This window comes from Hippopotamus amphibius, chromosome 7 (genome assembly GCF_030028045.1).
Source record: "Hippopotamus amphibius kiboko isolate mHipAmp2 chromosome 7, mHipAmp2.hap2, whole genome shotgun sequence".
Classification (NCBI taxonomy): Eukaryota; Metazoa; Chordata; class Mammalia; order Artiodactyla; family Hippopotamidae; genus Hippopotamus; species Hippopotamus amphibius.
The window spans coordinates 118,512,299-118,538,960 of NC_080192.1; the positions used below are offsets into that span (position 1 = coordinate 118,512,299).

At 39.2% G+C, this 26,662-nt stretch overlaps 1 protein-coding gene across 2 annotated transcripts in view; it reads right to left on the reverse strand.

Moving 5' to 3' along the window:
• Positions 1-2,428: 2,428 nt before the first annotated feature.
• Positions 2,429-26,662, reverse strand: part of RMDN2 (regulator of microtubule dynamics 2) — an 82,999-nt gene continuing 58,765 nt past the window's right edge. For both annotated transcript variants that reach the window (XM_057743263.1, XM_057743264.1), the window contains 6 exons: positions 25,109-25,184; positions 24,159-24,236; positions 20,109-20,207; positions 13,739-13,792; positions 13,569-13,649; positions 2,429-2,504 (listed from right to left, as the gene is read on the reverse strand). In XM_057743263.1, coding sequence (XP_057599246.1) covers positions 2,451-2,504; positions 13,569-13,649; positions 13,739-13,792; positions 20,109-20,207; positions 24,159-24,236; positions 25,109-25,184 — 442 coding nt within the window. In that variant the 3' untranslated portion in view covers positions 2,429-2,450. The remainder of the gene's footprint in view (positions 2,505-13,568; positions 13,650-13,738; positions 13,793-20,108; positions 20,208-24,158; positions 24,237-25,108; positions 25,185-26,662) is intronic.

The following is a 26,662-nucleotide window of genomic DNA, read 5'->3' on the forward strand; positions in this document are numbered from 1 at the left end:
TTAGCAAGAAAGATAACTAACATTGCAAATTACATGGACATGACAATTGTTAAAATTTTAGTGGAACACTAAGTTACTTCTTTAATGTTCTGTGAGAAATTTTAACATGCACCTTATTATCTTCTGAAATCAAACACATAAAAACTCTGGATTGGAACTCCCCCTTTCCAAAGCTGTGCACGAAGTCTCTTGAAAGTCCTTTGTCTGTGGTGGAGGCTGTACCATTGGCTTGGCCTTAGTGAACCACCAGGAGAGATCATCTCAGAAACACGGCAGCTATTCTGTCTTCTCCCAGGTCAGCAGAATGAGTGGTGAGTGAAGCAACTACAGAGAGGAAAGAGTTCACAGTGGTTCAGTTTGTGTGAAATTCCCTGGAGTAAGTGCAATAATCTACATACCACACTGCCATTCTATAACACCACCCAGCTTTTAAAAGGGGGGGGGAGGTGGATTTAATGTGGAAACTGTCTTTAGCTGGCTTCATCACACATAGATGCTTTGATTTTATAATCTGATGAAGACTAGCTATGACTAGGTGTGACCCTGGAATGGAGCACACAGCAGGGCTTTGATGTTAATTTGAAGGTGATATGGTATTACCATGATGAGGAGGGAGATTTCCTCCATTAACATCCTACTGAAAAATCTTTCTAGTGTGTCAGAAATTCACAATATTTTAAAGATTCAAGTAACGTTTAGAAATGTTACACTCTTATTGGGTCAAGTCTTTATTCAGAAACTGATCACTCAATCAAAGGACATCAACTTGTCCATTGAAGACATATTGACTACAGGGACCAAACAGGAATTTTGTTAAAACAGATAAGATTGATTAGATCTTATGTGTCAGTTATGATCCCAAGTCCCACCATTACCAAAGAGCATTCTTGCCTTTTCTCATCATCCTTAGCGGAAGGCTTCCTATTGCTCTTTGCTGGAATGAACTGCTCCTACAAAGCCGACAAGGTGGTTGACTTTATGTTATTTTCTGCTGCTAGAATCACCTGTCTCGACTTGCACATTCACCTAGCTGTTTAGAGATAGCCAGAGGAAGCCATGGCCTTGTGGATACTGTGTATCCATCAGGGTACCTGCAAAACTCTTGTCCCTTCCAGCTGGTAGTTTCAGTGTTAGACCAGTTGTCAGAGTTTGGGCAAGAATCAGTTGCATTGATTTAGGTATCGCGATGGGCCATTATAAAAGACAAAAGGGAGAAACTAGCTCAGTTTGATTAACTGGTATCACTAGGTCAAGGCTTGAAACTCAGTGTATAAGTGTGTGTGTGTGTGTGTGTTTGTGTGTGTGTGTGTCCATGCATTTGGGATAGCAAGCAGGAAATTTAAGTTTTGACTGGATTTCCAGGGCAAGGCTGGTTAAAGGGTAGTGGGAATCTATAAATCACCGCTAGGTTAGTTAAATTTAAAAATCCTTTTAGTTTAATTATTGAAAATTGGGAAACATTAGAAATCAAACACAACTCCACAAATATGAACAACTACCAGTTTAGTGTATTTCCAACAGATGACTTTCTATGCACATTTTCATATAGTTGAGATCATGTGCATATACTATTTTATCTTATACTTGAACTTAAGATGCTTTGTGCATTTCCCTATGTCATTTTTGAAAGTATCGTTAATGTCAAAATAATATTCTATTGTCTTTTTATTCTAATATGGTTAACTGCTTTCTTACTGTTGGACATAGGGTTTTGCTGCAAAAAAATGCTATTATGAACATTTGTGCATAAGTTTACTTTTTCTCTTTAAGATTATTTCCATAAAATGAAATTATAGGATTAAGGAGTTCATATATTTTTAAGGTTCTAGATACATTTTACCAAACGTTTGTGTCACAAAATGCCCTCCCAGCAGCAGTGTATGAGAATGGTCCACCTCACATCATCATTGCTAGCAGTGAATTTCTTTAAAGAAAAAAATCCTTGCTAATTTGACTGTAATTTTCTTTACATTTTTTAAATTGCTGGTTATATTTCTTCTTTTGTTTTTCCTCTCCCATCAATAACGTATTCATGTCCGTTGCCCTTTTCCCCATTTTCATCCACGTTAATGAAATTATTTTGTTTTGTAAAGTCTCCATTGAAGCAGCAATAAAACACTCACTAGAGTTCATTTTATTGAAATGATTTAAGTATTTTATTTAAAGAAATATCCTGAAAACTATAGTTTATTAATAGGAAAAATATAAAGCATACATGTTTAAAGATCATTTTGTAGTGACATTATAGGAACTTGATTTCTCCAAGTAACATGATTTGTTTTGTAGCGCTACTAGTGGAATGCATTCGGCAGAAACGTGGATTTACCCTCAACTCTGAGCACATTACCCTCACGTCAAAAAAGAAAAAACGATAATAAAAAAACCACAACTTTGATCAGTTTAAATTTTAGTAGACCACATCTGATTGGTTGAAGAGCAAGTTCTTTTATTTACGTCTTCAAGGAAGTGCTTATTTTTTTCACCTCTTTCTGTGCATCTTTATCCTATAAAGAAAATACAAATATACAATAAAATTTCACACATTCATCCTGATACTCTAGGTGCTTTGAAATAGACTTTTGTTGAATGAGGGAATGCTTTTTGAAAGACCGTTACAAAGAAACTGTGCATTTCTGAGGACCAGGCATGATTCAGATCTCTGAGAACGTAAGTGATGGGGAGAGCGACTTCCAGGCTGGTCTGGAGCGGTGTATTCAGGAAGGGGAGTCCCTTCCACGTTAGCTGACACACTGGATCCATAAACAGTCTTAATGGAAACACTGTTTTCTTTTTCAGCTATAACATGTGGAACAGGTCACAGCCCCAGCAGCAGAATTGGAAGAAATCTGAGATTCCTCGTAAGATTCAAACAAGATTCCACTATAAGATCCAAACTACCTACTTTATCAGGTGTTTATATTTAAGATTAAAAATCATGTAATATGTTTTGTAGGACTCCATGTGTGTTGTTATTTCCTTAAAACTTAAAGGGTGGACATTAGGAAGAGTGGAAACAAACTTGGATGGTAGGGCACTCCTATGCGTTTTGTGTTTAACAGACACTGAACATCTACCAGAAAAGATTTAAGGAATGTAACGCCATTTAAAGTACACAGATGAGGAAAACTGGACAGAGTAGATTTTGGAAGTAGTTGTTAGCTAGATTTTTTTTTAAAAATCTGGAAGTTCTTCAATAGTTTTAATCATAAACATCAAGACACTGATTCTACTGCAGTGTCTGACCACCTAGAAGTCTACCTTCTATCAAGTCAGTATTTTTGAAGGCAGTGAGAAAATATAGTTAACGAACCTATGATAGTGATGCATGATTTAAAAGAATTTATTAAAAAGCCATAATTCATGTTTATCTTTGTAATCCTAGGGCTAGCTCAGTGCCTGGCTCCTAGAAGACCCTAAATAAATGTCTGTTAAATAAGCAGTTAAGACACTGGAGCTCAGTAACAATTACTCAACTCTAGGAACCAATTTCTTACAGACGATGTAGATGTAGATGGGAGTCTTATTTCAACTAGATGCCTAAAGAAATGAATATGCTCAAACTACAACAAAAGATTTAAAATTAAGATCATGGCTTAGCAATATTTGCCCTCAGACACCACAAAGAATTCCTCTGACGTCCACCGCGATCCAACTGCCAACTGCCAACACACACACACACACACACACACACACACACACACACGTGCGCACCTCCCATTTTACCTCCTTCCCAGGGCTGCCGCCCAAGTCTTTCATTAATTTACTTTTTTTATATGTAGAGGACACTGGCAGGGTCTTTTAGCTAAAACAACAACAACAACAACAACAAACAAAACAAGAAAAAACCGCAACTAAAACTACCACCTCTAGTCATGCTTTCCTCTGTCACTGCCCAAAATGTACCCCCTTCAGACCATTAACCCTCTTTGGTGCTCACCCCAATACCGCTCTTCCATGCTCTCTCTTCCCTGGCTCAACCTCCCACTCCTCCCCTTTTTCCCAGACAGAGGTCCCTAGAACCCCGATTAGAAGACTTGTTTTGAAGTCATTTTTGCATAACCAGCAATATATTTGCTAAGAAAATATTTTGGGGGGGCTTGGGAAAAGAATGAGGGGGTGGTTATAGCCAACAGTAGAGGATCATTGCCCTGGACCATTCCTTATAAATGTTAACAAACTCCTGGTCGCGCTTTTATTTTTATTTTTTATGCCTTTGGAGACTTGGTCACTCTCTTCACAGTGAGTTCTGCCACCACTGTTGGAGACATCACTGTTCCCATGGACCGTGTATGCCAGCCATTTAGAAGGGTGCCTCCTCATCTTCCCCACCATCCCCATGAGCACACCTTGGGATGGCTTGGACCGCAAACTGCTCCACCTCTGAAACAGGCATCCTGTTTTCTGAACGCTGCTATCTTTGGGGGTCATTTACCCAATTACTCTCAATATGTCAAGTTTTCAACCTTTAACAGGTTCATTAAGCAGTTTTCCCCTTATTGTTCTCTATCAGCTTTCTCTTGCTTTGACTCATTTTCTACCCACCTTAGGTTCCACATCTGCCTACTCTCTTATTAAAAGACTAAAACCCTTTCTCCCTTTGGGGCACCTACCCTGGTTCAATGCAAATCTGTAAACCCACACACCCATCAACTCCTCTATCTAACGTGTGACAAAAGGACAGGACCTTAATGTGCTCTGGATCCCACTGTCTCTGGTTTCCTTGTGACCTAATTCTATCAGTTATCTCCTCCCTTTCTAGTCTTTCTGGAACACTTCCTTCTTTGCTGCTTCTTTCTCATGACTATTTAAATATGCTCCTACATTTTCCACCCAAAATAAAACTATTTCTCAATTCAAGCACTGCTTTAACTTGTACTCTACATCTCTCTTCTCTTTCCCACCAAATTATTGGAAGGTGTCTACACGTACTGACTGCATTTTCTCACCTCTAGTGCTCTGCACTCAGTCACCACCTCTGCTGTTCCACTGGAACAGTCTGGGTTAAGATCACCAATTACATAAGCATCATGGACTTCATCTGCTCATTCCAGTCCTGATTCCCCAGAGTGTCAGACAGAGCTGACCTCTTCCACCATCCCTTGGATTCTGGGGTCCCGTCATCTTTGGCCACTTCTTTCAGCCTCCTTTGTAGATTTCTTTTCCTCTCATCACACTGGAGTTTCTCAGGGTTGACCCTTTGCCCTCTGCTTTTCACACACTACATAACCTCTCTGGATAATCTCTGCCATACTTGTGGTTTCAAATATTTATTTGCTAAATATTCAATCACTTAATGGATCTGAAAATCTCATAAACACAAACTCCAAATGTCCAAAACCGAACTCTCCTTGTCTACCAAATCTGGTTCTCCAATGTTCCCTGTGTCTGTAAAGGGTACTGCCACCTGCCCTTGTCAGTTTCCCATACCAGTTTCCCATGTCATTCTTGAGTCCTCCATCTCCTGGATATCCAAATCTTGTAGACAATACTATCTACAAATCTGTTGAATCTGTTCTCTCCTCTTCATTCCTCACTGCCATCATCTTGGTCCAGGTCATCGCCTCATGTTTGTGTCACTGCAGAAGTTATTTAAACGGTATTCCAACGTCCAGTTTTGCTCCCCTCCCATCCAAGTCAATCTCCACATGGTAGCTATTGTGTCCTTCTAAAAATCTCATTGTGTTACTTGCTGCTTAAGACCCTCACGGTTTTCTCTTGCTTTTAAGAAAAAGGCTCTCATCACTTCTCTCTCTTTCAAGAACTCAACATTTCAGCCAGCTCGTACACCTGATACAGTGCTTTTTCACATTATATTTCTCAACTCCAAGCCTTTCTAGTATTTAATGAAATATGGTGTGTATACAACCCACATCAGTATCACCTGGGATATTTGAATCACTTATAAACTGTGCTTATTTGTCCATGTTTCCATTCACCCTTGCCATGTGGGTACATATTTAAACACTAATAGAATAATTAGAACACATTTTTTGTATCCTACATTTTTCACTTACATTAAAAGGCACTTTTTTTCTTTTTTTTCCTCTGTTCTCTAGTAGATGTGGAGGAAGAAGGTGAGAGAAATGTCTCAGAGCGTGAAGGGTAGAACAGGCTTGACCCATTTCTACAACAGGAGGTGAGGCTGGGGCATGGGCAGGTAAGAACCTGCCCAGGTGGGATTTAGCCATTGCGTGGCTGTTCTATTTCTTTCCCTTCCTAAAGGAAGCAAAGGGCTACGTTCACTTTAGAAGTAAAGAGTTTTCTTTGCTTCAACAATCTCGCTCCTTCTCAGACTTTAAGAGTAGAGCTGAACTAATCAGAGGAATCTAATTATGTCATCTCTTGATTGTCTTCTTTTCTGTAACAGCTTTATTGAGGTATAATTCACATACTATATAAAAGGTACTTTCTGATTAAACAAATTCCTTGCAAATATATTTAGAGCTGCATAAAAAATTGAAACTGATCAACTGATCAACAGCCATGCAGTGAAGAAAAATGCCTCAATTACTCAGCATAATGGTTCATGATTTTTTAAAAGACAAATACCCATGTATTAGATTTTTCATCAACAACTCTTATTAATCTACTGAAGAGGGGTTATCTTATTATCACATTTCACCAAAATCTTCAATCAACATTTCGAAGAATGCATCACAGTTCTACACCTTTACATGGCATTATTTTCAGTAATATGCCATTTGGCAAAAGTCTAATTATATGTTGAATTGTGTACTAAAGGGTTCTTGATAGAGTTTTTTTTCCCCCTGGGTATGAATTTTCTTATATAAAATCCAGGTGAAGGCATTTCTACATTGACTTGAGGCCTGAGGAATTCCCAAGTGTGAGAACTTCAGGGCTGACTAAGGTGTGATCACTTCATTCATGACACTGAGAGTGTCTGATACAGTGAAAATCCTCACGTGCCCTGGAGTGTTGCTTTATGAGTAATGGGTTTCTCACGTTTATTTCATTGACTTGCTTCTCTGGCATGAACTATCTGGTATTTCCCAAAGGGCTTCCTCCTCCTGGTAAAGACTTGCTGCTTCCCTTCCTGCTTGACTCTGTTTTCTGTGCAGACCAAGGCTTGAGTGTTGGCTGCAGGCTTTCTCCCCTGTGTGAACTCTCTGGCATCGATAAAGGTTAGAGCTGGGACAGAGGGTTCCTCCACCGTTATTACATCTCGAGGGCTCCTCTCTGGTGTACATGGTTCCATGATGGCTAAGGACAGAGCACCAACGGAAAGCTTGACCACATAGGTGATATGTATATGGTTTCTCTGCAGCGTGAATTCACTCCTGTCCTTTGAAGGATGAATTATTACTGGAGGCATTTCCATAATGATCGCAAAGGGCTTGTCTCTGGTGTGAGTTCTCTGGTGTGAATGAAAGGTAGCTCCCGGGTTAAAGTGTTTCCCACACTTGTTACATGTATGGGGTTTCTCTCCAGTGTGAGTTAACACTTGCTGAGTCAATGTGGAGCTGTGAGTGAATATCTCCCATTCTCATTATATTCAAAGAACTCCTCTCCAGGGTGAAATCTCTACTACGGAGGCGATGGAAGGCTGTTGAAGGTGTGCCCACATCCGTTCATCTGTTCTTTCTTCTACATATGAATTTTATGCTGATCATTCAGTGATAACCTCTAGTTAAAGTCTTCACCACACTGGTTACTTTCACAGGGTGTGTCACTCTCCTGCAGGGACCGAAGTTTTCTCCTTTGTAGCATGTCCACTGTAGAGTTATCTGAGTCATTTTGAGACCTTCATTATATTTCAAGCATTTGATGTTGCCCATATTTATGCAAATGTCCTCTTATAAGAACCCGGATTACGGTTGTCAGCTCAGGTTACTCCTTTCTTCCCCAGATTCAAACTATCCAAACTTTCTGCTGAGACAGCACTCTTTCACCTCACATTGAAGTCATGTGATTGTGCTGCATTCCTCGTTTCCCCCGCTCGCAGATCAGTTCTAACGTAGAGACACAGAGCTCACCCGCACGAACTTACCATGCCCTTAGATGGCTCCTTCCTGCAGATATTCTGCAGGGAAGTTATGTCCTAGTTTTTGAAACTTTCCAGCCTAGACTCTGGCTTTGGGGAAATCCTCTCCACCCCCTACCCCAGCTATTCCTCTTGCACCAACTGGGAAGTCACATCTGATTTTCAGAGCTCATACCCCAGGGAGCCCCAATGACTGATGTTCTCCAGCATCACGTCTCTGTACGGCTTCCCTGGAGATGGGTCCAGCAGGCCCACTCTTCCTGAGTAAAGTCCACAGCCACGTCCTCAAAGGTCATCGTTTCCTGTGGCTGCAATGCCAAGAACCCAGCTGTCACCTGCCTCCCTCTGCTTTCTTATCCAGGGACAGTCTGAGCACTAAGCCGGCAGAACAGAATCCAAGGGACAGAAACCTGAGTGAGTCATATTGGTAGTGAGGTTGCTGTCACTACACTCTGAAGCTTAGAGCTTCTTTCTCTCTCTAGGAAGAGGCCAGGAATCTGTATTTTTAACAAGCTCCCTACACTCAAGAAAGTCTTAAAGATTTAAACCCCTGGGTTTAAATTCTAATTTCCTTAGAATCTCAGGTTACCTATCAAAACCTCAGGAAGGCCTTTCTTAGCCCCTCAGTCCAGGTTGCAGTACCAGTTTTATTTTCTTATAAATCTCTGTGCTTTCATTTCTATTACACTTACCACACTTTATTGCTATCACTTGTTCAGTGCCTGCCTTCCCCATTAGACTACAGAATTCATCGTGGCAAAGACAGGATCTGTTTTTTCCTCATTGTTTCCCAAGCCTCTGGCAGAGTACCACCATATTTGCAAGATAAATGAATAAAGGTTATTTTTTTCACTCACTCAAACACACACATTCGAAAATATAGATTTATTTGATCTGAAAGTGTTGGCAAATACTATGTTTTGAGAAAATACATCAATGCTCTCTGCTAAACACTTTGGATAAATAAGAGAGAGACTCGTTTATATTAAGTCATTATACTCTGAGCATTTGGGTAATGATTTGTCAAACATAAACTTTACTAGACTGCATACTGGTTAAAAATGACTGATCCCAAACTGATGCTACATCATCAGTTATTTTTAGAAAATTAATTACAAGGAAGGCTAAGAAATTTCTTTAAGGTGTTTTTAAGATCAACTTAAAGAATACAGCTAAGGCCATTATACACTGAGAAAGCTAAGAAATAATATATTTTGAATTCAGATGAATAGAAGGTAAGAGACCAAAGAGTAGAAATAGGAGGGTGTAAACAGAGTAACACTTCCTGCCTACAATTCATGAAATGCCTTTGCAGATGGTGGGAAAGTCTGTCCACTCTGAAAAGGCTTAAAGTTTTTTTTTTTTTTAATGTACAAGGAAGAATTAATTCTTCAGATATGGATAGCACAGATGAGTTAATGTACAAGAAACACATTTAACCAGAAAGAAATAGGCAAATACAAATTTCTAACAAATGAGACCTTGGACAACATTGCTGGATTTTGGTAAGTGATCCACCCACCCCTCTGAGATGTAGCATCACTAGAACAGGAAGACAGGAGAACAGTTTGGGACTAACCAAACTTTCTAAACTTATCTGAAAAACCAATGCCTTAATTAAGATAATCAAATATGAGGTCTTAATAAAGGTAGAACATTTAAGGTAGAATTAGGATTTCAGGGAATTCTCTGGAGGTCCAGTGGTTAGGACTTGGCGCTCTCACTGCCAGGGCCTTGGGTTCAATCCCTGGTTGGGGAACTAAGATCTTACAAGCCACACAGTGCGGCCAAAAAAAAAAAAAAAAATTAGGATTTCGGATTTTATTACTGAGTGGTTACCAAGGAGAGTGATGATTCTCAATCTATAGAACAGGTTGGAAATGCAGCCCAGAACTTTAAACTACAGGTAATTTCGAAGACAATTATACCACTTGCTAAGTATAAAGAAGTTCTTTCCTTTCTACCTTCCCAGAGGCATCTTCTTCCTGTGGTTGTTTCTGGTACACTGTATTTACTGTCCAATCTAAGAGTTTGTCTTAGAAGACTGATTAATGTCACTACAAAATATTATAACAATTTTAAAATAGTTTTTTTCTTTACTGGATTAGCACATCCCTCATTGTACTGATAACACAAAATATTACACAATGCTTTTTATATCTGAGCTTTCTCAGTGTGCTCTGAGTCAATGACTTTGACACTTGTTCCAGGCAAACAACTTTCAGGCTGCCAGGGCTGTCACTATTTCACTTGGCGATCATTCTCACACTGCCTTAGACATAAGAATCTCTTTTAATTTTAAAAGGAGGACTGTTTCTCAGGACCTGACATTACCTTTCTAGGGTCAAGAAAAGTCCACATGAATAATAAAATACTGTAAGTTCAGATTCTAGAACTGTAAAGCTGCTTACATGCACAAATCTGGGCTCTAGAGGCCCAAGGACTGACATTCCCAATATTAAGTGCAGTGTGATGAGCTCCAGGCTTCTTCATAAGGACAGAAGTCATGTTCACAAACGACTGCGATGCCAGGAAGAGGGTACGAGTGCCACGGAAGAAAGCACAGACGTTATGCAAGTTCACAGGAGGGAGCGAGACCCTATGGCTGGGGGCCTTCATTGCAATGAGTTCCAGTGCCAGATATTTTGGAAATAAATAAGTGGGTCAGCAAAATCACTAATGGGATATACTTCAATCTGGAAAACCTTTACAGAGAGAGTGGGTACTGCAGATAACTTGACTCATTCTATTTGCTAACTGAAAAAGAAGTTGAGATATTCCTGACAGTACGTTAACCACTTGAAAAAATAAAAAAACCTGCTAGGAATACACATCTTTGGAGAAAATAAGCAATGTGGGAAATATTTGCTACAGCTGTTTTGCTTATCATATAAATAGTTCTACACGTTTATTACCAGCCCTATTTCTTCTTATTATTAGCACTATTATTCTTATTTGTATGCTATTAGTCTTTGGAGTCTTCCTACCAATACTTACTGAGTCCTTGTTATGTGCCAGACACTATATTCGGCACTGGGAAGAGAGTGATGAGTGAAACACACCTGGCTGCCACTTTCATGGAACAACCACACAGATAACTACATAATCACACCTGTGCTAAATGACCTGAAGGAAAGGTATGAGGTACGTCCTTGCCTGGGAGTGTCAAGGGAATCTTTCCCAAAGAAATGACATTTACGGTGAGGCTTGAAGGATGAGTAGGAACAGAGCTGGTGAAGGGAGTGGAGGGCTTGTAGGGGAATGTTTCCTAAAGAGGGAATATTATGTCCCAAGGATGTAAGGTAGGAAAGAGCACAGTCCAAAGGAGGGGAGAGCGGGGAACATATGAAGCTTGAGAGAGTGACAGGAGCTAGAGCAGAGTCCTCAAGGCCATGCTAAAAATTCTGAACTTCATCCTAAAAGCAAAGTGTTTTCAAGCAGGGAAGTGACATGGGAGGCTTATGTTTAACCTGTGGCTTTGGTTGATATTGAGAGCCGAGAATGACCAGGCAGGGCGCAAGAAGGTGTGAGACCAGCTGGGAGGCTGGCGTGACTGTAGCTCAGGTGAAAGAGGGTGGTGCCCTGCTTGGAGTGGTGGCTGGAGAGGGAAAGAGACAGCAGCTGGATGACTCAAGAAAGCAGTGGCTGGGTGGGTGTCTGGGTTGGGGGTGCTGAGGGATACGCAGATGTCAAGGCTCACTCCCCGCTTTCCTAACTGGGTGGGTGGAGGTGCCATTTAGTAAGAGGGGCAGATGGGGGAAGAGAAGATGCAAAGGTCTGAAGATGAGCTGAGTGTGAGATGTCTGTGAGCCATCCAAGCGGAGGTGTCAAGCTGGACGTTGGACAAGCAGGTCTAGGCTCAGGGGAGAGGTCTAGAGACACAGATTTGAGGACCCCTGGCAGGTACGTAGCATTTGAAGCCATGGAGGGTAGGTTTGGGGGGTAGGGAGGAGAGGGGAGAGAAGACTTAGGGAACAAGGATCAAACCCCGAAGCTCGTCAATATGAGCCCTCCCGCGAGAGCACTAAATGTCACGCAGAAACATCGGCATACCAAGCCACGTCGCACACCTCACCCGCATATTGTATTTTAGTCTCATGTTCTAATAAGAATGCATAGACACTCAGTTTAAAATGACTGCACGTAACCCAAACTGGCATGGTTCAGGGGAGATGTAAGACAGTAGGGTCCCAACCACTAACACGGAGCAAGCAACCAGAGGGACAGAATCTGTTTTCTGCTGAAAAAGTTACACAAACTGTCTTCTAGATAAAGAGTGCTGTCTTGTACTTCCTCTTAACCACTGGAGCCAACGAGGGGTGCAAGTCAGAAGGATAACGAACCCCGTAGGAAATCCCAAACGCAGAAGCAGGCCAAGCCTTGTGCAGGCGGCTGCTGACGCGCCCTGTGTGGAGACAACGGCATCCCTGAACCCGGAGGGTCCTGGGCAGGTCTGTTCCACTTGCCCTTTCCAGCCTCATTTCTCATGACTGCCCTGAACACTGCTTCCGCTCCAGGCAAACACACCTTTGCTTTTCCACCTTTGTGCTTTTGTTCACGACCTGCGACGTGCTTCGCTCACACCTCCACGTTATATACATCTTTCAAGGTGCACCTGTGATGCTACCTGATGTCTTCTAGGCGAAAATTATTTCTCCCTTTTCCATATTTCCAGAACCAATTACTTGTACCTCTCTGAGCACTTCATGCTTTCTACCTTGAGCTCCCTTTATTTGGATATATATACCTTAGGTTCCCTGCTAGGCTACAAGCTCCTAGAGGGCAGTGGGCAGGTCTTACGTGTTTATGTTCCAGATCACAACAAACGCTGAAGCCTGTTTGCTCCAACAGAGCTGAGGGGGAGCACTTATTTCTGAGGCAGTTCTTTTCAGTTGCAATGCACAGGCTGATACTGTTTATGTGCTATGAGAAGGGAGCAGGAAAACATTTATCTGTTTCGTTCTGGTCTCACAATACCAGTACACAGGAACACAGACTGAGTTGTTAATGCTGTGAAATTCCTAAAACTTAGAGCACATCCAGAATTCTGAATTAGCAGAAAAAAGGCAAGAAGCAATGCAACCATTTCTTTTTCATTAATGGTGTTCAAAGACCAAGAAAATGTTAGTACATATTTTCAGTCCTCTTCCTGGCCTTGGCCAGCCACCGGTGGTAGCAACTGCATGGCCCTTCCTCCTGCTGTAAGGTGGGCAGCCTGTCTAGCTTGTTTGCTGCTTAGCCCAGTTGAATCACCAGCTCCCCCGAATTACGCCGCCCTCCATCCTTCCTCACGGGGCTTATGCCACCCTCTGCTGTGCAACACCTAACAAGCATCGCAAAGTTTTAACCGCTAGCCCACGATTTGGGAGCTCCTTAAAGATACAAGGGGTCTCCTGGGGAAGGGTTACCTACAGCAATTTTTAAAACTTCATAGTACATGTTAAATCCAAGTCAAAATGTTTTAGGATAGAAAAAAACTCCAGATGTATTTAAGCCAGATGTTCATATTTGAAGCTGGAATCATACTAATAAAATAACAGCACTCCTTGTCACTGTGTGGACTTACCTCTTTGGTAACACAAGGAAGCAACACTGCCAAATTACAGAACTTCACAGCATTATCTGTTTGTTCAAGATCAATATAACACTAGAAATGAAAAAAATAATCAATGTGAAGGGTAATCACATTTTTGCATAATGAAATCAAAGTGATCTTAAAACAGTGGTCTTCATTACCTTGGCCAAGAACATGTAATTGGACATAGAAAACCCAGGGTGTAGTTCTTCGACCTGGTTTTAAGAGAAAACAGAAAAGAATAACAGGGACACATTCGAACAACAAGTACAGAAGATATATTTCAATAAATTAATCAAGCTATATTTCAAACATTAACCAAATGGCCCTAAGAATTAAGGTTGGTTGTGTCACATCTGAATCATTTTCAGCTCAAGTATCCTTTGGGTGGAAATACAGCTTTTGAGTTTATCCATTAATACAGAATTATTATTGTCAGCATAAAGCTTACAAAGCAATGAGATACTTTGGGGGTTCCTTTGTATAACCATCTTCCTGACTTCCCCTTATCTATCCTTTGCCTTTTTTCTTTCAGGGGCAAAACAACTGGTGATACACTCTCCCCAGGACAAGTCCCTACAATCTCTTTGGGAAGCAAGAGTAGAGCATGACTGGTATCCCATGGCAAGCATCTTCCACTACTTTAATATTTGACTTCTTATGAGTTCAGCACATTCCATATGAACTGAATAATAACTGAGGTCCATTACATCAAGTTCTTTTAAAGAAAAGGGCAGATGCTTAAAGTAAATAGTCAAAGTAGCAGACCTCCTTGTAGATTTTAATTAGTGGGTATTATAAAGGTACTTAACTCCTCATCTACTAGTGTCTTATATACCAGTTCCTTTTCTTTATCTCTGGTAAATAAGAATTCTGCCAGGTATATGGTATTGCTACTAGAGAGCTCTTCTTAGAACCTAAGTTGATCTTTGCATAGGAGTCAGGTTTTGCTGTTGTAAAGGCCTATGCGAGGAAGCTCCTAACCTGACCCCAGACCCCAACACAGAGGGATGCAGAACCCAAGAGAAGAATACTTCAAAAAATTTATAAAAATATGCTTGTTTTACAACATACAAACAATGCAGACATTTCCAAAATTAAAAAGTGAGAGTTCCTCTGTTCTAATTTTATTCTCAATTACAATCTCATTCTCCAGGGGTAACCACTGTCAACAGCAATTGGACAAATGCATCCCACAAACCTTTTACAAAGCAGAGGAAACCAGCCCCCTCCCCTGCCAAGATAACCTATTTGTGAAAAAAAATTTTTTTAATGGGACCATTTTCTACATATTGATCCAAAACTTTTTTCCCCCACAATGTATCACAGACACATTTTTGTGTTTACATACACAGCTCTACCTCGTTGTTTCTAAGAGCTGTATTTCATCTTACACATATACCAAAATTAAATTAAGCATTCTCCATTAGACATTTAGACTTGTTTTTCACTATTACTAATCAATGAGCATACTTGTTCCTATATGCTTGTGTGCATGTGATTACACGTGTAGGAGAGATTCCCAGAAGTTGAATTGCTGAATCGAAGAATACACAGATTTTAAGGATGGATACTAATGGAGGGAAAAGCAAGACCAAGGGTTCTGAGGAGTGCTCCAATACCTTATGAGAGCACATCCCACATTTACTCTCTACAGAATCCAAAAGAGAAGGGTCCTGGGAGGAGGAGGAGGACAAAGTCTCTTGGGTTGGGAAGCCAGACTGAGTGTAACTCTTTCAGACCAAGTAGAGAACAGCGTGTGGATCTGGCCTAGAACCTGCTAGTGAAACAGCAAGGCTGCTGACAGACTGAAAGAAGTTCAGCCCTGGCCAGAGCCTGGAAAGTCCTATAGAGCCATCCCTGGGGCTGATGGGTTCTAGTCCTCCAGCTTCCTTTCTCTTGTCCAGTTATTTCCATGGTAACTCTTTGAGTTTACTAAGTGCATTTCTTGAGCCACACTAATACAATTTTTGTATATTTACAAAATAAATGAGTCACAGGTAAAATGTGTAGTGTGGGGAACACAGTTAATAATTATGTAATATTTTTGTATGGTGACAGATCTGGGGTAACTAGACTTATCGTGGTGGTCATTTTGAAGTGTATAGAAATATGGAATCACTCTGCTGTGCACCAGGAATTAACATAGTATAATAGGTCAATTATACATAACAAACAAACTCATAGAAAAAGAGATCAGATTTGTGGTTACCAGAGGTGGGGGTGGGCGGTGGGGGAGGAACTGGATGAAGGCTGTCGAAAGATATAAACTTCCAGTTATAAGACAGATTAGTACTAGGGATGTAGTGTACTACATGATAAATATAGTTAACACTGCTTAGGTTATATATGAAAGTTAAGACAGTAAATCTTAAGAGTTCTCATCACAAGGAAAAAATTTTTTTTCTATTTCTTTAATTTTGTATCTACATAGGATGATGGACATCACTAAACTTATCGTGATAATCATTTTGCGATGTATGTAAGTCTCATCATTATGCTGTACACCTTATACAGTGCTGTGTGTCAATTATACTTCAATAGAGGCGGATGAAAAAGAGAAGGACCTAGAGTAAACTTTATTTGATTGTACCTTCTCTGTCCAGTAGCTGCCCCAGTTCTGTCCAATTCCTATCTAGATAACTTGCCTCAACATATGCACATAAGCAGCTTCTTATTTAATGTTGGCATTTTAATTCTGCATATACACCTTAACATTTATGTCTAACCAGAACGATCATAAATCAGAGCATCTCTTTTTGTACTCATGGTTAAAAAAAACAACAGGAAGTCCAAAGGAACACAGGCAGGCTACTAGCGACACCTAACTCCTAAAATGGAGCAGATTCTGACCTTTGCTAAAGGTCTTAGCTGAATAACAAGGAAGGTAGTGTTACTCAATAGGGTGTTCTAATTAAGGGGCAGTTTCTAGTGATGCTCTTAGAACACTCTCACAACACCTGGCAGAGAATACTGTACTCGTTTACTTCATCTAGGTCATCCAAGTTCCCTGGAGGTAGGAGCTGTGTTGGTCATCTCTGTGTTCCCTTCATTTAGTACTAGGAATGTGCTTAATAAACATTGCTGAATAAATTAGCTTTGTTTTAAAACATCTCATAACCTTATGCAGCAGCCCTCTGTCATATCAGGGCACAGAAGACAGCTCTGCAGCTGGCGAAACCACTAAGGAAGATTCAGGGATCATGTGACTGCAAACAGTGAGCATGTAGTGTGCCAACACTGCCACACCTGTCATCTGCTACACACACCCATCCGGTAGTTCTCAATCACACCACAGACTGCATGTGAAAGACCTTGAGAACTTTAAAAACATAGATCAAGCTTTAAAAACACTTTGCATATGACCCCACAATTCACTCCTAGGTATTTACCCAAGAAAATTTAAAACATGTCTACACAAAAGCTTGCATATGAATGTTCATAGAAGCTTTATTCACAACAGTACAAAGCTGGGAAAACTAAAATATCCACCAATAGGTAAATGCATACGCAAATTGTGGTATATCCATAAAACAGAATATTACTAGGCAAACAAAAAGAACTACAGATACCCTTAGTAAAATGACTGCATCTCAAAATGTGCTGAGCAAAGGAAGCCAGATACACACAAAGTACAAACTCTATGATTCCATTTACACAAAATTTTAGCATAGGCAAAACTAAGCTACACTGACAGAAGGCAGATCAGAGGTTGCCTGGGGCACGCGGCAGGGGTAACTGATAGCAGACGGCCAAAGTAGCTCTTTAGGGGGACAGAAATGTGCTATACCTTTAAATGGTGGTAGTGATGTGAGTATACAAATTCATCAAATTTCACTGAACTGCACACACAAAATGGGTATATTTGATTGTATATAAACTATTCCTTAATACAGTGGTCCCCAGCCTTTTTGGCATCAGGGACCAGTTTCATGGGAGACAATTTTTCCATGGACAGGGTGGGGGTACGGTTCAGGCGGTGATGTGAGTGATGGGGAGCGGCAGATGAACCTTCGCTCGCTCGCTGCCCACCGCTCACCTCCTGCTGTGGGGCCCCGTTCCTAACAGTCCGCGGACGGGTATCGGTCTGTGGCCTGGGGGTTGGGGACCCCTGCCTTAATATATTCAGAGATTCTGAAATAACTAGTCTGGGTTGTGGCCTGGGTTGGCATTTTTTAAAACTCTCCAGATGATTCTAATGTATAGACGAGGTTAAAAACCACAGACTGAGGGAATCATGTCATCATTTTGGGTGAGGTGTGAAGCATGTTGTAGTTTGAAAGAATTCCAACAGGGATACTCCTGGTCTAAAACCACCTCCCTTGATGCTTTGAGGCTGTGGAGGACCAGATTTTACCTGTTATGTGAGCAAAATAATAGCAACATTTATTTTTAGTTAGAGCATTTAACGTGCTAGACCCTGGGACAAGAAAATTACATGTATTATTTTATGTAATTTTCACAAAAACCAGATAAAGTAGGTATTACTATGCCTACGTCACAGATGAAGAATTTACGATTGGGAGAAATAAATAAATGTGCCCATGTCATACAGATAGGAAAAGGCTCGGGTCTCAGACTGTCTGATTCCAAAGCCAGTGCCCTTGATCTCTACAGGACTGAACTGGATGGCTCTGGGGACGCATTCCTGTCAACCTCTTTGGAGTCATGGAGCGGGTGCAGGAGTTTTTCAGTCTGGGTTCCAACAACGTGACTCCCCATTGGGACCAGGGCATTGCAGACTCTCCTGGGGTGTGGGATCCAAGGTATGCCCTGTTTTCTTCTTTTCCCCTTTCCCTCCCAGGTTTCTTCGTTCCTCCACAGCCTTAGCCCTCAGCACCCTAGGCTCCTCAGGACCCTCAGGTGTTGCAGGGAGAAGCATTCCTGATGCCTTCTTGCCCTCCTGACAACACCATGGAACGCATTTCAGACAGAATCTAAGTCATAACTGAATGGTGAGGTCCCCAAGATGATCTGCCAAGGTGTTTACATTTTAATGAAGTTAAAATTCTGTGAGCTTTTATTGAGCACTTACAAGGTGCCAGGCACTCTCTGAGCAATTTCTTGTATTAACTTCTTTAATATTCACAACAACACTATGAATCAGGTACTATTACCTCCATGTTATTGATTAAATTGAGAGAGAGAGAGAGAAAGTAACTTGCCCAATGTTAGTCAGCCAGTAAGAAGTAGAACGAGGATTTAACCAGGTGGTCTGGTTCTAGAGTCTGCAATCCTTACCTCTACATTATTGTGCCTCTTACTACTTTTGATTTTATCTGTGTAATACTTCAGGTGCATATAACCATGTTAAGAACTTTGTGCAGTGTCCTGAAAACCTGGGCCTCTAATTATAACTTTGATACTATGAAAAAATGTGTTTCAAGTTCAAATGAAATTTTTGCTAATGAACATAGCACCTTTTATAAATCATTTATCTTTACTGCACCATGATCTATATTCTTATAAAATTTAACATGGGAGAACTAATTCTTGATGTTAGAAAAAAGGTGAAGTGATAGTGCATTTGTATCTTTGACCTGCCATTGTGTGATGCTGGAAAAATTGCATTCCTGAGGTCTTGATTCCTTTTTTATAAAACAAAAAAGATCACACTAAATAAAACATAAGAAACATACAGCCTTTGTACTTGTAGTCCCATAGTTTTCTCCATTGGGCTCATGCTTGATCTCAGAATACTTATTTTTTCACAAAGCCACTAGCCACTGTTCAGAGAAGAGATGTGCAATGCAGCATATTTGGCATCTTAGATTATATGAGCTCTAAACTCCCTCTCAGTTATACAAAATTGATCCCTAAAATATAACAAAAAATATTAGCCTGTACAATATGTTGGACAATACCAAAATCAAAGCCTGCTTTTGTCTATATTGCTACACATCTGAGGTAGGCAGGCGGGGAAAGAAAAAAAATCTTAGTGTCTATAAGATTCCATAATTGGTTCCAGAGAAAGATGACAAGATTAGCCTGACAGGAAGTTGATTAAATGGGTGGATACATTACATATTTTCATGTGTGCACACACATGTATTACTACTTAGGGTTTTATCAGCATAGCAACTGTACATTTTAAGACAGGAATGAAAATACTGGCTTGGTCTGATGTTCCATGAATGTTCCATAGAACTGTCTGCAATTCATAGAGTGATTTTTGAAATAACTCCTCTTCTTGGCAACTTTTAGTTCTTTAAGATGAAACTGGTTCTATATTAGGATAACAAGGAGTATTTAGGACCAAGTCTAATAATCAGGGCATGAATGCTTTGCACATACTCACACGACCTGGAGAGCTACACTGGATTTGGCAGTAAGGGCTGCCACGTCTAGGACCTAGGGCGTAACTACGTTCAAAGAAGTAGTTTGGACATGCCAAAATGAGGACGCAATCTGGAGCTTCAGTGAGAGATCCACACACGGAGAAGAGAAAGGCTTCCCTGACAGCAAGGGCAGGGGAGCCTGGTGCAGACAGCAGTCAGTTTGACACTGAAATAATGGATAGATAAAATATACCTTAAGGAAATTTTGCAAAGCTTCTTCTACAGTTGAGGATGGTATTTTTCCAAACAGAGTAGCAGCCATTTTTTTTTCAATCCAGCTCAGTTTTGAGACCTGAAAATATAGAACAAATCACTGTTAGAAAGTTGTTCCCCTTTTGAATAAATAATCTCTCCTCAGTAGATGAGCGTGTGTATGTAGACATGTATGGGTAAGCATATAATATAATATATATATAAAAACACATCCATAAATTACATACAGCAGAGATATCACCTTTATCATACTAATAGTTTGCCTTCCTATTTCATAACTAACAAACTGTGAGCTCTAAAAGCACTGGTTACCAAACCAATTTGAAATGCTCATAAAGTTTGTGTCCAATGAGAGAAAAAGGGGGTGGGGTAGGGATTAATGCTGATGCTGTTTCTTCACTTGCTTCTTTTCTTTTTTTAATTAATTTATTTATTGGCTGTGTTGGGTCTTCATTGCTGCACATGGGCCTTCTCTAGTTGCAGTGAGCCGGGGCTACTCTTCATTGTGGTGCGTGGGCTCCTCAATGCAGTGGCTTCTCTTGTTTCAGAGCACGGGCTCTAGGCGTGTGGGCTTTAGTAGTTGTGGCACACGGGCTCAATAGTTGTGGCTCATGGCATGTGGGATCTTCCTGGACCAGGGCTCGAACCCTCGTCCCCTGCCTTGGCAGGTGGATTCTTATCCACTGTGCGACCTAGGAAGTCCCCCATGTGCTTCTTGATTCTGAGATGACACATAGTATTTCTTTGCACAGAGTGTAGTAGCTACAAGACCCTACCTTTGCTCTCTTCCTGCCCTCTCCATGCTGCCAACCTGACCCAGAACGCAGTGTCTCAGAAATGTAAACAGAACAAAGGATCTTCAACCCAGGAGGAGTGTACAGTGAGGGCCTGGTATAAATATTTATAATTCAGGAGATTTTTTTTAAAACCAATAACCACCAAAATTAAACCTCATATCACCATTTGTTTTCTGCTTTCTTTTTAAATTTTTTCACTTTTCCCAAATATGAATAATAGATATGTAACATAAAAGATTAAAAGGATTCAGAAATGAATTCTTAAAAGGGTACTATGCTCTCCCCAGTCCTATCAAGTGCCTTCCTTCCAAACTCCATCTTCTAGGGTTCTAGGCAGCCATTAACCTCTATTTTTAAAAAAAATTATTCCATCAATATTTTATAATAACTATAAATGGAGTGTAACCTTTAAAAATTGTGAATCACTATGTTGTACACCTGAAACTTACATAATATTGTACATCAACTATAGCTCAATTAAAAAAAAGAGGTACAAACTACTACGTATAACATAAGCTACAACGATACACTCTACAGCACAGGGAGTATAGCCAATATTTTATAACTTTAAATGGAGTATAATCTGTAAAAACTACATTCACTATGTTCTCCATCTGCAATTAAGATAATGTTGTAAGTCATCTATACTTCAAAAAAAAAATATGATCCCCCCCAAATTATTTCCTGTCTTTTCTATATAATGTTACTTTATTGCTATGTTTATTTTTGCTTTTTTTGAACTTGAAAAAAAAAAGATATATTGTTTATTTCCTTCTTTGATTTATTGTTTTCACTTAGCATTATAGTTTTAAGATTTCATCCAGATTGATGAGAGTAAATGAAGTTCAGTCATTTAAACAACTCTGAGATATTCCACCATTTAAACAGACATCAATGATTTTTCATCCACTTTTTTTTTCAGTGGACTTTTGGGTCTTTTCCATGTTTTGCTCTTAGAAACAAGGCTGCTACAGGCATTCTTGTACATGCCTTCTAAAGCACATTTGCAAGAGTTTCTCTAGGGTAGACAAGCAGTCAGATTTAAGGGATAATACCCAGTTGTTTCCAAGATGGTTGTGCCAATTCGTGCTCCTACAATGTAAGAATTCCTGTTGCTCCATGTTCTTACAACATCTCATGTTGATAATTTAAAATTTTATCAAATGAGTGGGAATAAAATGGCATCTTGTTTGCCATTTCCTATTAATTCTAATTCAAGATTTATCATTTTTACTATGTTTTGTTTCTGAATTTCTAATATAATTGCATTATGATTAGAAAACCTGTACAACATCAAATATTTGATACTTATTAAGACTTGCTTCATGACCTCATATATGGTCAGTTTTGTAAACATTCTACACAGGCTTGAACATGTGTATCCTTTAATGGCTGGATACATATTTTCATCTATGTTTATTAGATCAAGGTTATTAAATGTTAGGCTCCAATCAATGTTTCACATACTTACTAATACTTTTGTTTGTCTTTTGTTCTATTAATTCCCAAAAGAAGGGGGTAAAAATTCACCGCTACGTGGTATCCTTATTGCCCTTCCATGTCTTTTTATCTCTCCTGCATATTTTCTATCTCTTTGTTCCTCTGCACTCCTTCCAGGCAACATTTTCAGATTTGTCTTAAAGTCTTTCAGTTCTCTCTTTAGCGGTGCCTGTCTACTACCAAATCTTTCCACTGAGTTTTCTTTTAATGACAAATAACATACTTTTTATATTCAAAATTGTTCCATCTTTTTCAAATCTCCGTGGTCATTTTTGTAGTCTCATGCTCCTCATCAATTTTTCCCCTGACTTATTTTGTTTTTAAAGACATATTACGCAGGTAGCTATTTAACATTCCATATTCCATGTTTCCAAACTTGGAAGTTCTTTCAGATCTAATTCTATTCTTTTTTTTGTTTCTGTTGACTGTCATTTATGATGGCTTTTTTCTTTGTATATATTCTACTATTTTTAAAATTAATTAATTAATTTATTTATTGGCTGTGTTGGGTCTTCGTTGCTGTGTGCAGGCTTTCTCTAGCTGTGGTGAGCAGGGGCTACTCTGTTGCGGCACGTGGGCTTCAGTAATTGCAGCACATAGGCTCAGTAGTTGTGGTGCACGGGCTTAGTTGCTTCACAGCATGTGGGATCTTCCCTGCCCAGGGATCGAACCCATGTCCCCTGCGTTGGCAGGCAGATTCTTAACCACTGCGCCACCAGGGAAGTCCCTGTATATATTCTATTATTTTTGACTGTGAGCTCAACTCTGCAAGAATGTTCTAAGGCTTGTGTGTGAAGGTACAATTCTCCAGGGAGGATTAGTATTAGCTTCTGCCATTGTCTATGATGTAAAGATCAGGTTCCATTTGGAATTAAAATTTCCTTCTTGGAAAAAGGAAAAAATTTCCTTCTTGACTCATATAAGGTTGGGTCAATGGTTTTTAAATCTTAGGGGAGTCCCCTACCTTCATGAAGACTCAGATTCTTAATATTTAAAACTGGCAGAAAGAAAAAAAAACTGCTTACGGGGCTGTTAAAAGGATGAAATGTGATGAGAAGTATAAAGTATAAAATGCACATCCGACACATACAGCAAGTGTTCAGCTTGCTTCATCCCTAATCCTCTATAAGCCACAATTAAAAAGCTTCCTCTTTTGCCTACCCCAATTTTCTCATTCGGAAATAGCATTTCTTTTCAGGGTAATTTTTTTATGCAGTTGTTAAGATATACTTTCACATTCTGTTAACTTTCTGTAAACACGTGTCATTTAACACATTGGGTCTTAGACTTACCAGCTGCCTTTATTTATTTATGTAGGTCTTATGTACCCTTATAAATTAAGTTTCTTGAAGAAAAGGACAGTGAGCACATAATTTATGCTCAATAAACTCTGATAAATGAAAAACAGAGAGTAGTGCACCAGTACAGGGTGCACGGGTAGAGGTAGCTGATCACCACCTGAGAAAGAACTTTTAAAGGGAGACAGTATGACTGCTGCAAGGGGAAATGGAAAGGCAGTAAAGAAAAGAATACATGCATTTAAAAAATCATATATTGTATGTAATTTAATATATAATTATAAAATATATGTTTATAAACATAAAACGTATTGATTTCATCATTTTCTCTGCAGCAGGCACTAGGTAAAACAATAAAAGAGTAAATCACTGAAAACATATCATATCATCATAGTATATTCAAATCAGATTTACAGATAAAATCTTTCGACTTACAGTGTAACAGTATCTTCCCTTGAGATAATACAAAAAGGGTTCTTCGGGTAAAAATTCGATTGCTTTATCTAGATGCTCCTGAAAGAAAATCCCAAAGAAATATCATCTCCCAAGTTTCAGGTAGCGTTGAATGGAACTCTGCCTAGTAAATTCAAAGGGACTTTATAATGTTGTTTTGTACCCCCTCCTCAATCTTTATCATTAATACAATGAAGCTCACCAATAACTCAGTCATCAAAATGCTCACAACTAGAACCAGAACTGTGACTATGATTTAATAAAGCAACAGAAAATGTTACTTTAAAAATAGAAAACATCCAAGTCACATTTTTGTCTGTTCATGACTTGCCTAGCTAATACTTACTGATTGAGAGGCAAACTTACAAATGTCAAGTGACGTGGGTATAATAGAGACAAGCATAGCAGAACTAGGTGGCAGAGGACTCTTCTCCTTGACATTGTCAAATGGTCATAGGGAGCTGGAAAACAAAGACCTCTCTGCCCATCCCTATAATTCTTGACCCTGAGGGGCTATTTACTGAGCTATTATAACTGTAGGCACATTATAAATAATGAATATGTTCATTACTTATTTTATTCATCTGTCATGGCAAATTTAAGCCCTAGAGTGAATTCCTCTCCTCCCAGCAAATCAATATATAGAAAATGTTAACTAATTATGATGTTGGTGAGCTCATGACCAAAAGGCTAAGCCTCTACCTTTAAAAAAATAATACTCATCTACTATGTGACTTCTTTCAGGATCTATAATAATAATAATCCTTAATCACCCGAAGCGTTTGATTCTTTTGGCACAACACTATTTAAAGACTGCCATTTCATTTAAGTGAAAAAAAACAAATTCCTTAGAGATAAATCTGTTGAATAATTTGATTTATACTTACTGGAACATACAGCTACAGTAAAATATTTTTAATATCAAGAAATACCTTGAAGCGATATCCATAGTTGATTTTGTTTTGTAAGCCCTCAAACTCAGATACATAGCCACACAAAACCGCATACCTGAAAAGGATAAAAACAGCAGACATTGTGTTAAACTTTTAATCAAATACCATGAAATTTAACATTTAAAAATATCTCTAAACCATTCATTAATATAAACAAAAGTATTCACATAAATGCAAGGGCCCTAAAAATAACAAATATTTGACATTAACACGAGGTCAGTTTCCTCACCTATACCTGGGGGTACTAACACCATCTATCTTCTACTATGCTGTGAGGGTAAAATATCTACGATGTAACTGCTTAGAATAGCGCCTGGCTTGGGAGTGAGTTCTAAGAAAGACTGTCTGCTGCCATCACCTTCATCAACATCAAGGTCACAAACAGACTCTCAGAAAAGTCTAACCATGTAAGTATTAAACTGAAAGATACACTGTATCAACAGATTCCTGTTTTCTTTCCTAAAAATAAAAAGTTCAAGGCCCCCTTTAATGTCATTTGAAAATTAAAATAAATATCATGACTAAAGACAAATAAAATCAAAGGTAATTTTAGAATACGTTTTTCTGAAAATTCCCCATGTTCTTTAATCCTTCCTTGGAAACACTGCATTTATTACTAGAATAGTGCATCCCATTCCCTGGGAATATAAAATTTACAGAAATAATTATTTGACTATAAATTGGGTACAATATTTGTTCGGCAAATTGCTTCCTCTAAAAATTGGGCATACATTACTTTTTACATTCAGACTGTTTCTGTCTGTGCAAAAGTATTCAGAGTGTTCTGTCTGATGCAAAATATTTATTAACCTAAATAATTCAAAAGTAGGTCTTAATTTTCACTTGTGTTGTCATAACTGAAATGAAAAATGTAATTTTGGGTGTTATATATCTTGATTGCTTCTGTGGATACATATAACTTTCAAATAAAAAATTGAAGTGAATAATTTTCTTAATTTGGAACAGACCATTCCTGGACACAAAAGATCACATAATTCACACAACTATGTACAACCAATAAAATGGCCACTTCTCAGTTATATCTTTTTTGACCTCTTAATTTTCATTTGAAAATCAATAATCTCCTAACAGTAGAAGCAAGAGTTATAACAAAAGCAACCTATTAAAGGTGATCTGAGAACTTACCTAGATTAGAAGATAATACTTAAATTACTGTACTTAAATAGTACCTTAAATTACTACAATACATTTATCACAACTGTTATAATATTGACATACAATATTGAAAAATTTCATAATGAACCAATATTAATACATTATTCTTTTTTTTTTTAGTTTATTTATTATTTTTGGGGGGGGTACACCAAGTTCAATCAGCTGTTTTTATACACATATCCCCATATTCCCTCCCTCCCTCAACTCCCCCCCCACCCTCCCTCGAGTCCCCCCCACCCTCCCCGTCCCAGTCCTCTAAGGCATCTTCCATCCTCGAGTTGGACTCCCTTTGATATACAACGACTTCCCACTGGCTGTCTATTTAACAGTTGGTAGTATATATATGTCTGTGCTACT